This window comes from Oryctolagus cuniculus, chromosome 2, assembly GCF_964237555.1.
Source record: "Oryctolagus cuniculus chromosome 2, mOryCun1.1, whole genome shotgun sequence".
Classification (NCBI taxonomy): Eukaryota; Metazoa; Chordata; class Mammalia; order Lagomorpha; family Leporidae; genus Oryctolagus; species Oryctolagus cuniculus.
In genome coordinates this window covers 158,358,591-158,372,387 of record NC_091433.1, presented here as the reverse complement: position 1 = coordinate 158,372,387, position 13,797 = coordinate 158,358,591, and the positions used below count along the sequence as shown (strand labels likewise).

General features: G+C 41.6%; 1 protein-coding gene across 2 annotated transcripts in view; it reads left to right on the top strand.

Moving 5' to 3' along the window:
* CAMKMT (calmodulin-lysine N-methyltransferase) overlaps positions 1 to 13,797 on the top strand; it is a 469,347-nt gene that overhangs the window by 7,562 nt on the left and 447,988 nt on the right. For both annotated transcript variants that reach the window (XM_070069190.1, XM_002709891.5), the window contains exon 2: positions 8,608 to 8,783. In XM_070069190.1, coding sequence (XP_069925291.1) covers positions 8,608 to 8,783 — 176 coding nt within the window. The remainder of the gene's footprint in view (positions 1 to 8,607; positions 8,784 to 13,797) is intronic.

The following is a 13,797-nucleotide window of genomic DNA, read 5'->3' as shown; positions in this document are numbered from 1 at the left end:
CTAATCCTCCGCCTGCGGCGCCGGCACACGGGGTTCTAGTCCCGGTCGGGGCGCCAGATTCTGTCCTGGTTGCCCCTCTTCCAGGCCAGCTCTCTGCTGTGGCCAGGGAGTGCAGTGGAGGATGGCCCAAGTGCTTGGGCCCTGCACCCCATGGCAGACCAGGATAAGTACCTGGCTCCTGCCATCGGATCAGCGCGGTGCGCCGGCTGCAGCGCTTGGCCGCGGCGGCCGCGGCGGCCACGGCGGCCATTGGAGGGTGAACCAACAGCAAAGAAAGACCTTTCTCTCTCTCTCTCTCTCTCACTGTCCACTCTGCCTGTCCAAAAAAAAAAAAAATCTGTATAGAGTGTACTTTCGTTTCACCTTTATTCTTTTTGTTTGTTTGTTTGTTTAAGATTTACTTATTTTACTTGAGAGGTGAATTACTGAGAGGGAGAGGCAGAAACAGAGAGAGACAGACAGACAGACAGAGACAAAGAGAGAAAAAGAGTTTACCCCCGAATGACCTTGATGGCTGGAGTTGGGCCAGTCTGAAGCCAGAAGCCAGGAGCTTCTTCTGGGTATACATGTGGGTGCATGGCCATCTTCTGCTTTCCCAGGCCTTTAGCAGAGAGCTGTACTGGAAGAGGAGAAGCAGGGACATGAACCAGCACCCATATGGGATGCTAGCACCATAGGCAGAGGATTAGCCTACTATGCCACAGAGCCAGCTCCACTTTATTCTTGTCTTTATTTTATAGCTCTCTTTGCTTTCCCTTTTTCTTTCTTATCACTTTTTATGAATGTTACCTTCATGTATATGTTTTAAAGCCATCTTAAATTCATTTGGTAACAAGTGTGTTGTAAGTTTAAGTCTCCTGTAAACCATAGGAATTTGTTCAATTTTCTACTTCCTAAGACTCATTTAATAAATGGAAACAATAACACACATTTTGCAGGTTTGCTTTGAAGATTTGAGATAATGTGAACATATATAATATATGTGTATATATATATATAATGCTTAGCTCAGAATTCTGCCATATCATAGACTGACTATAAATAGTAGCTATTATCATCACTCTATTATCATCATTCTGACTCTTTGTGGTAATTCTTCTGGGATTTTTTTTGTCTTTGCTTGGATGGTGAACCCTTTTATTTGACAGAGAGGTTAGACTTTTCTCATTTTCATTCCCTCTCTTCATAGTTGAAGTCATGTAGAATCTTAAGTGCTTTTCCTTCTGGTTTTGTTTGATTCTTTTTTGATCTGTCCTATATCTAGAGACTGTACAGAACTAATTCTTAGAATTTTTGGAGAAAGTCCTATACCTGGAGTTTGTTGTTGCCATAGACTTCTTTTTCATGCTTCCCTATTTTATTATTTTGGGGCTCTGACACTCAGAGGGGAATTATTTTCCCATTTGAATGCCAGAATTAAGCACCATTCTGGTTACAAACCATCCTGATTGAAGTCACTGGATGGCAACTTCCACCTAAACTGGCCATTTTGTTTGAGGATCCCAAATGTCGGTATCTGTTTTTGTCTTGTTCCAGTATCTTCAGCAAGGATTACCACGGACTCCTCTCTGGCAGATATAAGTCTGGTTGCCTAAGATCCAGACACTAAGTGAGTGAAAGGGATATTAATCAGAGAGGAGCATCTCTTTTCTTTCCTCTCCTCCTCTCTTCTCTTCTCCTCTCCTCTCCTCTTCTCTCCTCGATTTATTTTATTTATTTGAAAGACATGGTTACAGAGAGAGGTAGAGACAGGAAGAGTGGGGTCTTCCATCTGCTGACTCACTCCCCAAATGGCCACAATGGCTGGAGCTGATCTGATCTGAAGGCAGGAACCAGGAGCTTCCTCTGGGTCTCTCACGGGGGTGCAGGTGCCCAAGCACTTGGGCCGTCCTCGGCTGCTTTCCCAGGTGTACCAGCAGGGAGCTGGATTGGAAGCAGAGCAGCTGGAACTCAAACTGGCACCTGTATGGAATGCTGGTTCTTCAGGCTGGGGCTTTAACCTGCTATGCCATAGTGCCACCCCTCAGCGAGGAGCATCTTATACTTCTCTAGGGTATGCTTAGTGTTTGACCAGAACCTCTGTGGTTCATCTTTTCTAGAAATTTACCCTTCAGAGTTTCTCTGTGGGTAGGAGGAATAGTTGCATGGTAATGTGGTGGAATCAGGGTGTTTTAGTCAGCTTTTCATGACTGCAACTAAAATACTTGAGCTACTTATGAAGGAAAGAGTTTTTTTCAGCTTACAGTTTTGTAGTTTCTTAGTGTAACATCAGGCAGCCCATTTGTCTGGTGTCTAATGAGTGCAGTGGATGGCAGAATGAGTACAGAGGAAGTATTACATGGTGAGTCAGGAATCAGAGAGAGCTGCCAGGCCCAACTTGCCCTTTATAGCCAATTCTGTTGTGAGGACTGCCCTCCTGGAGCACACCCCCAATGGCCTGAGCAATTCCCACTTGGCCTGCTTCCTAGATGCCATATGTATCAAGTCTGTACCTTTAATCCATTGTACATCAATCCATTAGCCACGTAAGACACTGCCTGTGATGCCAGCATCCTGTATGAGTACTGGTTCAATTCCTGGCTGGTCCACTCCTGATTAAGCTCCCTGCTAATATGCTTGGGAAAGGAGCGGCAGATAGCCCAAGTCCTTGGGCCCCTGCACCCATGTGGGAGACCCAGATGAAGTTCCTGGCTCCTGGTATTGGCCTGGCCCAGCCCCAGCCATTGTGGCCATTTGGAGAGTGAACCAGCAGATAGATCTCTCCCTCTCTCTTTCTCTGTAACTCTGCCTTTCAAATAAATAAAATAAATATTTCATGAAAAAAAAAAAGACTTCAATATATGGGTCTTTGAGGGGCACTCAAACTATTATTCAACTACATCTAGCTACTCTTTTAAAAGATTTTCCACCAGTACATTTATGTTTAGCCTTACTGTCACCAACAGCTGCATCATAGCCTTCATGGGTACCCAGCACCTCTAGTAATTAAGTGTTTATAAATCTTTGGGAGGACTTGACTTCCCTACTGCTTAGATTCAGTTTTCTTTCATCTCCCCAATTACTTATTCATCATTTCCCCTTTGTCTCTTTGTCCATCTGATTTTTATTATATTTGCTCCTTAACTGGTATTTTAGTGACTTTGAGAGGAAGGAGGGGAGATAATTGCCTTGTTTAGTTGGAGGTGAGTTGACTATTGGGTAGCAACTCTAAGCTGACACTTTCCAAATAGCACATATTGTCTTATTTAATTTTCACTAGTGAAAGCCTTTTAGGCCATCTGTAGGTATTGTGTATCAGACATTAATTTTGAAGCTGCATGGTGTACAGTGTAATTTCCATCTTATAGAGGAAGAGACTGAGCTCAAAGAATTACAAAGGTACTCCTGTAACTTTAATAAAAGATCTTCTACTGGGGCTTATGCTGTAACATAGTGGGTGGTCGCTGTGATACTGGCATCCTGTATAGATGCTGTTTTGAGTCTTGGCAGCTCCACTTCCAATCCAGATCCAGGCTAATACACCTGGGAAAGCAGTGGAAGATGTTCCAAGTGCTTAGGCCTCTGCCACCCAAGTGGGAGAACCAGATGGAGTTCCCCAGGCTCCTGGCTTCAGCCTGGTCCAGCCCTGGCCATTGTGGCCATCCAGGGAGTGAACCAGTGGATAGAAATTCTGTCTCTGCCTCTGTAACTCTGCTTTTCAAATAAAATAAATAAAATATAAATTATTAAATATTATAATTAATATATTTATATTATAAATACACATTATATAATAAATATTGATTTATATCATATATTATAATGAATATTATATTTATTAAATAATAAAGAAATAGATTAAAATAAATCAATTAAAAATAAGATTATTTTACTTATTTTCATTTTATTTGAAAAGCAGAGAGATTGACAGAGAACTCTTTCATCTGCTGTTTGCCTCCCCAAATGCCCTCAACAGCCAGGGCTGGGCAAGGTTGAAGCCAGGAGCCTGGACCTCCCATCTAGATCTCCCATGTGGGTAGTAGGGACCCAAACACTTGAGTCATCATCTACTGTCTCCCAGGGAGCATTTGCAAGAATCTGGATCAGAAGCACAGTATCCAGGATTCCAACCAATACTCTGATATGGGATGCCCATCTTAATGACATATTTTTTTTGTAAAAAAAAAAAAGATTTATTTATTTATTTGAAAGGCAGAGTTACACAGAGAGAGACAGAGAGGCAGAGAGAAGGAGAGATCTTCCATCTGCTGGTTCACTCCCCAGATGGTCGCAATGGCCAGGGCTGAGCCAATCCGGAGCCAAGAGCTTCTTCCGGGTCTCCCATGTGGGTGCAGGGGCCCATGGACTTGAGCCATCTTCTACTGCTCTCCCAGGCCACAGCAGCGAGCTGGATTGGAAGTGGAATAGCCAGGACTTGAACCTGCGCTCATGTGGGATGTCGGCAGTGTAGGCAGTGGCTTTACCCGCTACGCCACAGCACTGGCCCCACATATTTTTAATTAAAAAGGAACATCAAAAGCAAATTTGGCCTGCTTTCCAATTTTAATTAACTTTACCTAACATGGATTATACAAAGAAATGTTTTATTTATTCTAAATGTGAAAATACTTTAAAAAAAATTGTGGAAAATGGAATTAAAAATACCATTTATTTTGGCACAAATATTTTTTAATAAAATATTTATTTATTTGAAAGGCAGAGCTAGAGAGAGAAAGAGAGAGAGAGAGTGAGAGAGAGCGAGAGATCCTCTGTCCTCTAGTTCACTCCCCAGATGCTTACTGGAGCTGGGCCTGTCCTAAACCAGAAGCCAGGAGCTTCTTCTGTGTCTCCCATGTGCAGGGACCCAAGTACTTGGGCCATCCTCTACGGCTTTCTCAGGCACATTAGCAGGGAGCTGGATCAGAAAGTGGAGCAGTTGGGACTCAAACCGGCACCCATATGGGATGCTGGCACACCCACTGTGACACAGCGCTGGACCCGCAGAAATTTTTTGAAATCCATGTAAACAAGGGGTTGTCAAAAAGTTCATGAAAAATGTGCATTATGAAAAAACTATACATACATTTAAAATAGTTTTTATACCAAAGCAAGCTTAGATTTTGGGGTGGGTGTTGTGGCATAGTGGATAAATCTGCTTCTGCAATGCCAGCATCTGATATAGGCACCAGTTATGTCCTGGCTGCTCCACTTCTGATTCAGCTCCCTGCTAATGGCCTGGAAAGAGCCATGCAAGATGGCTCAAGTGCTTGGGCCACTGACACCCACGTGGGAGACCTTAATGAAGCTCCTGGCTTCAGCTTGGCTCAGCCCTGGTTGTCCCAGCCATCTGGGGAGTGTACCAGTCGATGGAAGATATCTCTCTCTGTTTCTCCCTCCCACTCTGTCATTTTGTTTTGTATTGTCATTATGTATTTCAAATACATAAATTTTTTAAATAACAAGCTTATATTTTAACTTATTTTCCATAAATTAGTGTATGTGCCCTCATGTTGCATGTTGTTTTCCTTGAGTATCACTTTGGTCATATTGTAAATCCTGAGATTTACTAAACTGCAGAAGCTCTTTCCAATATTATACATGTGGTTTTTTAAGCTACTGATTTATGGTCCCATTACCTTGACATCAGACTAATTTGTTATAAAAAGAAGTTTGCTTTTTGGGCTTTAATTGGACAAGATCCAAGACAACTTATAATGTTTTTATTATATATATATATATATTTAAGATTTTATTTATTTATTTAAGAGGTAGAGTCACAGAGAGAGGGAGAGACAGAGAAAAAAAGTCTTCCATCTGCTGGTTCGCTTCCCAGATGGCCACTATGGCTGGAGCTGTGCCGATCCGAAGCCAGGAGCTTCTTCCCTGTCTCCCACGCAGGTGCAGGGGCCCAAGCAATTGGGCCATCTTGCACTGCTATCCCAAGCCACTGCAGAGAGCTGGATTAGAAGTGAAGCAACCAAGACTAGAACCGGCATCCATATGGGATGTTGGTGACACAGGCGGAGGATTAACCTAGTGCGCCACAGTGCCAGCCCCTTTATTTTATATTTTTAAAAATTCATTCACTTTGTTTTGTTTTCTGACTAGTAGCTCTGCTGAGTTTATCTTTTTCCCTCATGGCCATAGCTGACAGATAATAATAAGACCCTATTTTTGGGAAAGTTTTATAAAACAGTTTATTCCCCTCTTTTTTTTTTTTAACCTATTACAGATAGGCTACCTTTTCTGATCCATTATTTAAGAAGTCAACCTTCTGTATAATATAAATTTTGACAGATATTTTCCCTTCAAGATATGTTCATACTGATGTGTTTTCTTTCTTGGATCTTATCTTGGTTTGCCCTCTACTCATGAGAATTATGGCATTTTTGGAATAAGCTTTCCTTTTTAGATAATATAAACCACTGTAGCTACTTTGGGCTGAAACAACTTTAATAGAGTTAATTTATCTGTAGAGATTGCTGTGATTTGAACTTTGGCTAATTGTACCTTGATGGTGACATTTAGTATGTTCCTCTATCCCTTGTATTTCCCATTTTCTACAAGTTAGTAGATATGGAGGTGTGATCAGATTCAGATCTGATGTTTTTGTTTTGTTAAATTATCAACATAGTGGTTTTTTTTTTGTGAATAATTGCATTGATGTCTGGTTACTTCTCTTTTTTAATGATAATTGCCTAAGTTCATGAATTGAGGGTGTTGGAAAATGGTAGTACTCTAATTCTTCCTGTTTTATTTGGGATACTGTTATACAATATAGAAAAACTTCTCTCATTTTCTATTTGGATATCTTCAGTTATAGATCATGTAGGAAAGACAAATATTTGGTTATTTTTCCTTATTAGTTTCAAAAATATCTTTTCTAGAATTCTTGAATGGGCATTATGTAGCATTAAAAGTGCCATCATGAACTAATAATATATTTTGATTCTATTTCATTTGTTATCTTGATCAGTTCTCAAACTGTCTTGTCTTTGGCCACTGAACCCTATTCAGATCCTCTCTGGAATCCTTTTGACATAACCCATAATTTTTTAGGTTTCTTATTTTCTTCTGTACAGGGTGCTTCAGTCTCTTTTGTACAATTCTTACCATTTTTTCCAAGAGCCTTACTTTATTTTAATAGGAAATGGTGTTTATAGATAACACTGTGCTCACTAGGTGTGCCCATGGATTTTGGTCATCATTTCTAGCCCTTTTTAGTGGTCAGATGGATAGTTTTGAGAAATGAAATATATCCGGGCTGATGCTGTGGCATAGTAGGTAAAGCTGCCACCTGCAGTGCCGGCATCCCATATGGGCGCCGGTTTGAGTCCTGGCTGCTCCACTTCAGATCCAGCTCTCCACTATGGCCTGGGAAAGCAGTGGAAGATGCTCTAAATCCATGGACCCCTGCACCCATGTGGGAGACTGGGAAGAAGCTCCTGGCTCCTGGCTTCGGATCAGCTCAGCTCTAGCTGTTGCGGCCATTTGGGGAGTGAACCAGTGGATGGAAGACCTCTCTCTCTCTCTCTCTCTCTCTCTCTCTCTCTCTCTGGCTCTTCCACTCTATGTAACTCTGTCTTTCAAATAAATAAATCTTAAAAGAAAAATGATATATATCACTAGTTTGTATTACACTTCCATTTACATTTAGAGCTACTGAGTTTTTGCTAAATCTCATTAGGCATAACATCTGTATCTCCTTATTCTCAAACTTATAAATTTGGCTGTCAGTGACACCAGCATAATTATATATTTGATTTATCTTAAGTAGCACACATGGGTATACACACACACACAGAGCCCAAACTTAATAAGAAACTTGCTCCTGCCTGGGTTTGTTACTGACCTTACCTGCACCTGAATAGGTAAGCTTTAAAATTTAAATTTTACTCCCTAGGTCCATGGGCTATTAAAGGTACTGCTTATGTTCTCACTTTTTTCTTTTGGGATTGACAGATGTCCCCAGGAGAAAGTTGTTTGAAAAGCCAGGCTTACCTCTGTAGTTTTATCTCCTTTTTTGTACTATAGACTGGTAAATCTTCACTATATTTTTTACTCTTTGTTGCCTTCAAGTGATGTTTTAAAATATTTTGTCCATTGTTTTTTTTTTTTTTTTTTTTTTTTTTTTTTTTTTTTTTTTTTGACAGGCAGAGTGGACAGTGAGAGAGAGAGACAGAGAGAGAAAGGTCTTCCTTTTGCCGTTGGTTCACCCTCCAATGGCCGCCGCTGCAGCCGGCGCACCGCGCTGATCCTGGCAGGAGCCAGGAGCCAGGTGCTTTTCCTGGTCTCCCATGGGGTGCAGGGCCCAAGCACCTGGGCCATCCTCCACTGCACTCCCTGGCCATAGCAGAGAGCTGGCCTGGAAGAGGGGCAACCGGGACAGAATCCGGCGCCCCAACCGGGACTAGAACCCGGTGTGCCGGCGCCGCAAGGTGGAGGATTAGCCTATTGAGCCACGGCGCCGGCCCTATTTTGTCCATTGTTTTTGAGTTGTGTTCAGTAGGTTGGGCTAAATGATTGTTATTTTAAATGATAAAAATGAGAGTCCTTTTATCACTTACATTTTGAACAGTCAACTTGTATTTATATAATATGACCACAATATTTGGTTTTACTCCAAAGGTTCTGAGGCAGAAACACCTGGATGGTTGTCTGCGACACATATCTGTAAGAAGATTTGAGTCATTTAATCTGTTTTCAAAAACAGAAGCTTTTGAAAAACGGGAAACTGAAGAGGAGGTTGGTGCGTGGGTCCAGTACACAAGTGTCTTCTATCCTGAATACAGTGTCTTCTTAAGGTAACCAGAGTCTGGCTAAGAGTTTTAAAACCTGTTTTTCTCTTGTGGAAGAACAACAGTCTACTAAGAATCTCATTATTCATTCTATCGAGTTTGCAAGCAATCTTTATCAGAATTTAGGTTTTGCAACTTTGTGTTAGGAAATCCTCCTGCTGCTTTAACTGGGTCTTGTTGTATTGTCAGATTAAAGATTAAAAAATCCTCAGGAATAGACTAGCATTTGAGGATAAAGAGAGTTACAAACCAAAGGGTTCATTTAACTGTTCTCCCGTAGCATTTGATTAGGGTAAAAAGCCAAGTCTTCTTGAGACAAAAGCAGCTGAAAGTGAAGAATTTTTCCCAACTATTCTTCAAGTAGTAGTTATCTGAAAAAAATCAGGCTTTGGTATTTTTCCCATTCATGTTTTGTCACTTTCAGAATAGAATCTGAAGAATAGGAGAAAATTCAGTGAAAACACTGATATTGTGAGAAGCGTACAGACTGTTCTGGCTTTAAAAATCGTTGGGAAAGAGATGAGAGTTGCAAACTGAAGTAACAAGATACCACTTTCTGTAAAATTTTCTCTCACAGTTGTGTTCTAGCATGTTGCAATAATACTGTAGTTGTTTCATTTTCTAAAATCTGCTTTTTCTGACAGGATTTCACATTTTTGAAAGGGAGGGAGGAGCACATTTACAGTAACTGTTAGAAGAGCAAAAAACATGTTAAGTGAAAATGTGACTGAATAAGGTTTAGGTGAAGGTAGGAATAATTTTAACAAAAAAATTTTCACAAAGGATGTCTATTTATGGAGTATGTTTTTTGAAGTATTTTAGCTTAGCATATCTAAGTTGTAAAAGACACTGTAATAGTTAAAAATTTGGAATTTCAACAAAAAGTGACTAGGATGAGCAGGGAAGAAAAGTTGGGATCTAATTTTTTTTTTTTTTTTTGACAGGCAGAGTTAGTGAGAGAGAGAGAGTGAGACAGAGAGAAAGGTCTTCCTTTTTCGTTGATTCACCTCCCAAGTGGCTGCTATGACCGGCGCACTGTGTCGATCCAAAGCCAGGAGTCATGTGCTTTCTTCTGGTCTCCCATGGGGTGCAGGGCCCAAGCACTTGGGCCATCCTCCACTGTACTCCCGGGCCACAGCAGAGAGCTGGCCTGGAAGAGGAGCAACCAGGACAGAATCTGGCGCCCCAACCAGGACTAGAACCCGGTGTGCCGGCGCCGCAGGTGGAAGATTAGCTAAGTGAGCCGCGGCACCGGCCAGGATCTATTTTTTTAATAATAAAGCAAAAATAATATTGTTTTATTGAAAATGCCAAATAAGGGAGTAAAATGTAATGATTTGTGAGTACCTTCATAGGAGATTCAATACCTCAACTGACTTGCCCTTTGAGGGAGGTATTTGGGTTTGTCCTTGGTTAGGAAGGAAAGAAAAGTACATGAAATACTTCTTATGTATCAGATAGATACAGAGATTGTTGCTTTAGTGTATTCTATTTCACAGAAATGAAAGTGATTACATAGTTGGTAGATAGTTTGTGTAAGGAAATTAAGAAGGAGAAAGGTTCTGTGTTGTAGTACAGTGGGTTAAGCTACCACCACTTGTAATGCTGGCATTCCATGTGGGGAGTAGTTTGATTCCTGATTGCTCCACTTCCCATCCAGCTCCCTGCTAATACACATGGAAAACCAGCATATGATGGCTCAACTGCGTGGGCCCCTGCTACTCATGTGGGAGGGCCAGATGAAGCTCCTGGCTCCTGGCTTTGGCTTGGTCTAGTCCCAGCTCTTGCAGCTGCTTTGGGAGTGAACCTGCAGATGGAAGATATCTCTCTCCCTCTCTCTCTCTGCCTTTCAAATAAATAATAAATCTTAAAAAAAAAAAAGAGAGAAAGAAGAAGGAAAAAGAGTGATCGTGCAGGAGTCTTCAGGTATAAGGTTCTGAAAGATGGCTGGCGCCGCGGCTCAATAGGCTAATCCTCCACCTAGCGGCGCCGGCACACTGGGTTCTAGTCCCGGTCGGGGCGCCGGATTCTTTCCCAGTTGCCCCTCTTCCGGGCCAGCTCTCTGCTGGGCCCGGGAAGGCAGTAGAGGATGGCCCAAGTGTTTGGGCCCTGCACCCCATGGGAGACCAGTAGAAGCACCTGGCTCCTGCCATCGGATCAGCACGGTGCGCCGGCCGCAGCGCGCCAGCTGTGGCGGCCATTGGAGGGTGAACCAACGGCAAAAGGAAGACCTTTCTCTCTGTCTCTCTCTCTCTCGCTGTCCACTCTGCCTGTCAAAAAAAAAAAAAAAAAAAAAAAAAAAAGGCTCTGAAAGTTAACTCTGCATCTACTGGTAACAAGAGACAATAAGTATAAATTGTAGCAAGAATAATTCCTGACACCTTCAGGGCCCTGGTAAAGATTAGCCAGGTAGAGTTCATAGTATCTTTCCAAATAAAACAGGGTTATACACCCAGTAGAGATGATCCTGATGTAGCATTATCTGGAACCTATGTGAGAATAAACTGAGGTGTTCTTCAGCAGTGTGGTTCTTTGTAAGTAAATGCAGTAGACACAAAATACAAAATAAACACCAGTATATCTATTTAAATATGACATTGAATCCTAAGCTATGGGAAGGAGATATGTAACTTAGCTAAAATTTGGCCTTGGGGGCTGCCAGTTGTTTTTCTTAGTTTCCAGATCACTTAGTATCCCTCTATGTTAGTAGTGCACAAATAGCAATAGCTTTAAGATAGAATTCTAGAGCAGTTGGTCTTAGATTAAATTTCACAAAATCTTAACGCTAGTAGTAGCTGATAATCGAATGCCTGCTATGTGACAACTATTGTTGTGGGTGATTTCCGTGGTTTAATTTATTTATTTGATCCATACCACGGCTTCTGGGTCAAATACTGTTGTTGTCTTCATTTCACAGATGAGGAAAATAAGCACAAATTAAGTAAACTTGTTGAAATCACACAGCGGTAAGCAGTTGTGCTTGTATTCAAACCCAGTGGTCTGGTTCCACTGCTTATACTTTAAAAACTTTGTTTATTTTGAAATAATTATGAACTCATGGGCAGTTGCAAAAATAGGACATTGGCTTCCATGTGACTTTCACCCAGCTGACCCCTTGGGTAACATCTTGTATAGTGATAATCATAGCCTTTAATTTTAACTTCAATGCTCTCTTTCCTCTAGTGAAGTAATCCTATATCCGTTCATTCATTTCATTGATGAAGGAATTGAGACATTGATTATTCCTTTTTTTTAAAAGATTTATTTATTTATTTGAAAGTCAGAGTTACACAGAGAGAGGAGAGGCAGAGAGAGAGAGAGAGGTCCTCCATTTGTTGGCTCACTCCCCAATTGGCTGCAATGGTTGGAGCTGTGCCGATCCGAAGCCAGGAGCCAGGAGCTTCCTCCAGGTCTCCCACGTGGGTGCAGGGGCCCAGGCACCTGGGCCATCCTCCACTGCCCTCCTGGGCCATAGCAGAGAGCTGGAACGGAAGTGGAACAGCCGGGCCCTGAACCGGTGTCCATATGGGATGCTGGTGCTGCATGTCAGGGCGTTAACCCGCTGTGCCACAGCGCCGCCCCCAAGACATTGAAATTTCTGAGCATTTCATTTCTTCTATACTCCTGTTAAAGGAAATTTCTGAAATTATTGCAGTCATTTAGGTAGGGGATGACTTCTGCCAAGAGTAGTTAATTCCTTTCCATTGTCAAGTTTGTTCACATTGATTTCTTTCATGTTTACCACTTTTTCTTGTTTTCTATTATCTGCCCAGTGTGGATCTCCACTGTTGTTCCTTTAGTATCTCATTTCTTCTCCACATGTTCTCATGAAATTTCTTTATTTTTCTTTTAAGATTATTTATTTGAAAGGTAGAGTTACAGAGAGAAGGAGAGAGACACACAGAGAGAGTTATCCCCTATCTGGTGGTTCACCCACAGGTGGCTACAACAACCAGGGCTATGCCAAACTGAGGCCAGGAGCCAGAAGCTTCTTCTGGATCTCCCACATGGGTTCAGGAGCTCAGGGACTTGGGCCATCTTCAGCTGCTTTCCCAGGCACACTAGTAGGGTCTGGATTGGAAGTGGAGCAGCCAGAACTTGAACCAGTGCCCTTGTGGGATGCCGGCACCACAGGCCATAGCTTAACCCACTGTGCCACAAAACCAGCTCCCATGATAGTATGTAAGATCTACTATTCTCAAGGAGCTTAAATATATAAAAAGTTAGAATACAAGTCAGCAAGAAGGAAAGTTATCCCTCAATCCAAGAACTCTCATCCATTTCCAAATGAGTGGAAGAGCTCACACTTGTTAGGAGCTGAGAAGAGCAGGAGCTTAAAACTGGATGTAGAAGCATTTGAAAGTTCTAGGGGCAAGAGAGAAAGCCTTCGAGAGGAGGGCAAAGGTCCTGGGAAGGACAGGCTGGAGAAACTGCAGCTAAGAACGATTGGAGGCTGCTGAGAAGGCCAGCGGCGCTGCCAGGGGAGGAGCGGTCATCCACACCTGTTACATGTAGATCTGCTTCTCATAAAGGACTTCAGGGAGGCTGTGGATTCCTCACAGCTTGCAGATGTAAACCCCACATTTGCTTTCTCAGTTGCCGTTTAAGACCACCAGCCAAAACTCAACACAGATGACATGAATGGTTGATTAGTAATTGTTATCATTACTTGTTATTAGTTTTGCCTACCTTAAACCTTTCTTGCACATTGATTTCTATCCCTTTAAAGTTTTATTAGATTTGAAATGATAAATGTCTAGATGTGTGTGATTTCAAAGTACATGACTTTATCCTGTTTAAATCATTAAAATATATTTGACTTTATTTTTATGTCTTTTATGATGATACTTAATGAAGAATTAAAAATTTTTCAGTAGTGACTTCATCAGAAGCACAAATCTGGACAACATAAAAAATTGTGAAATACTAAAGTTCTGTTTTCTGTATATCTGAATGTGATTGACACTTTGTTTGAAAGTAAGCCTTAAAAGTTAAGAAATTAAAATCTAGGATATGGCTC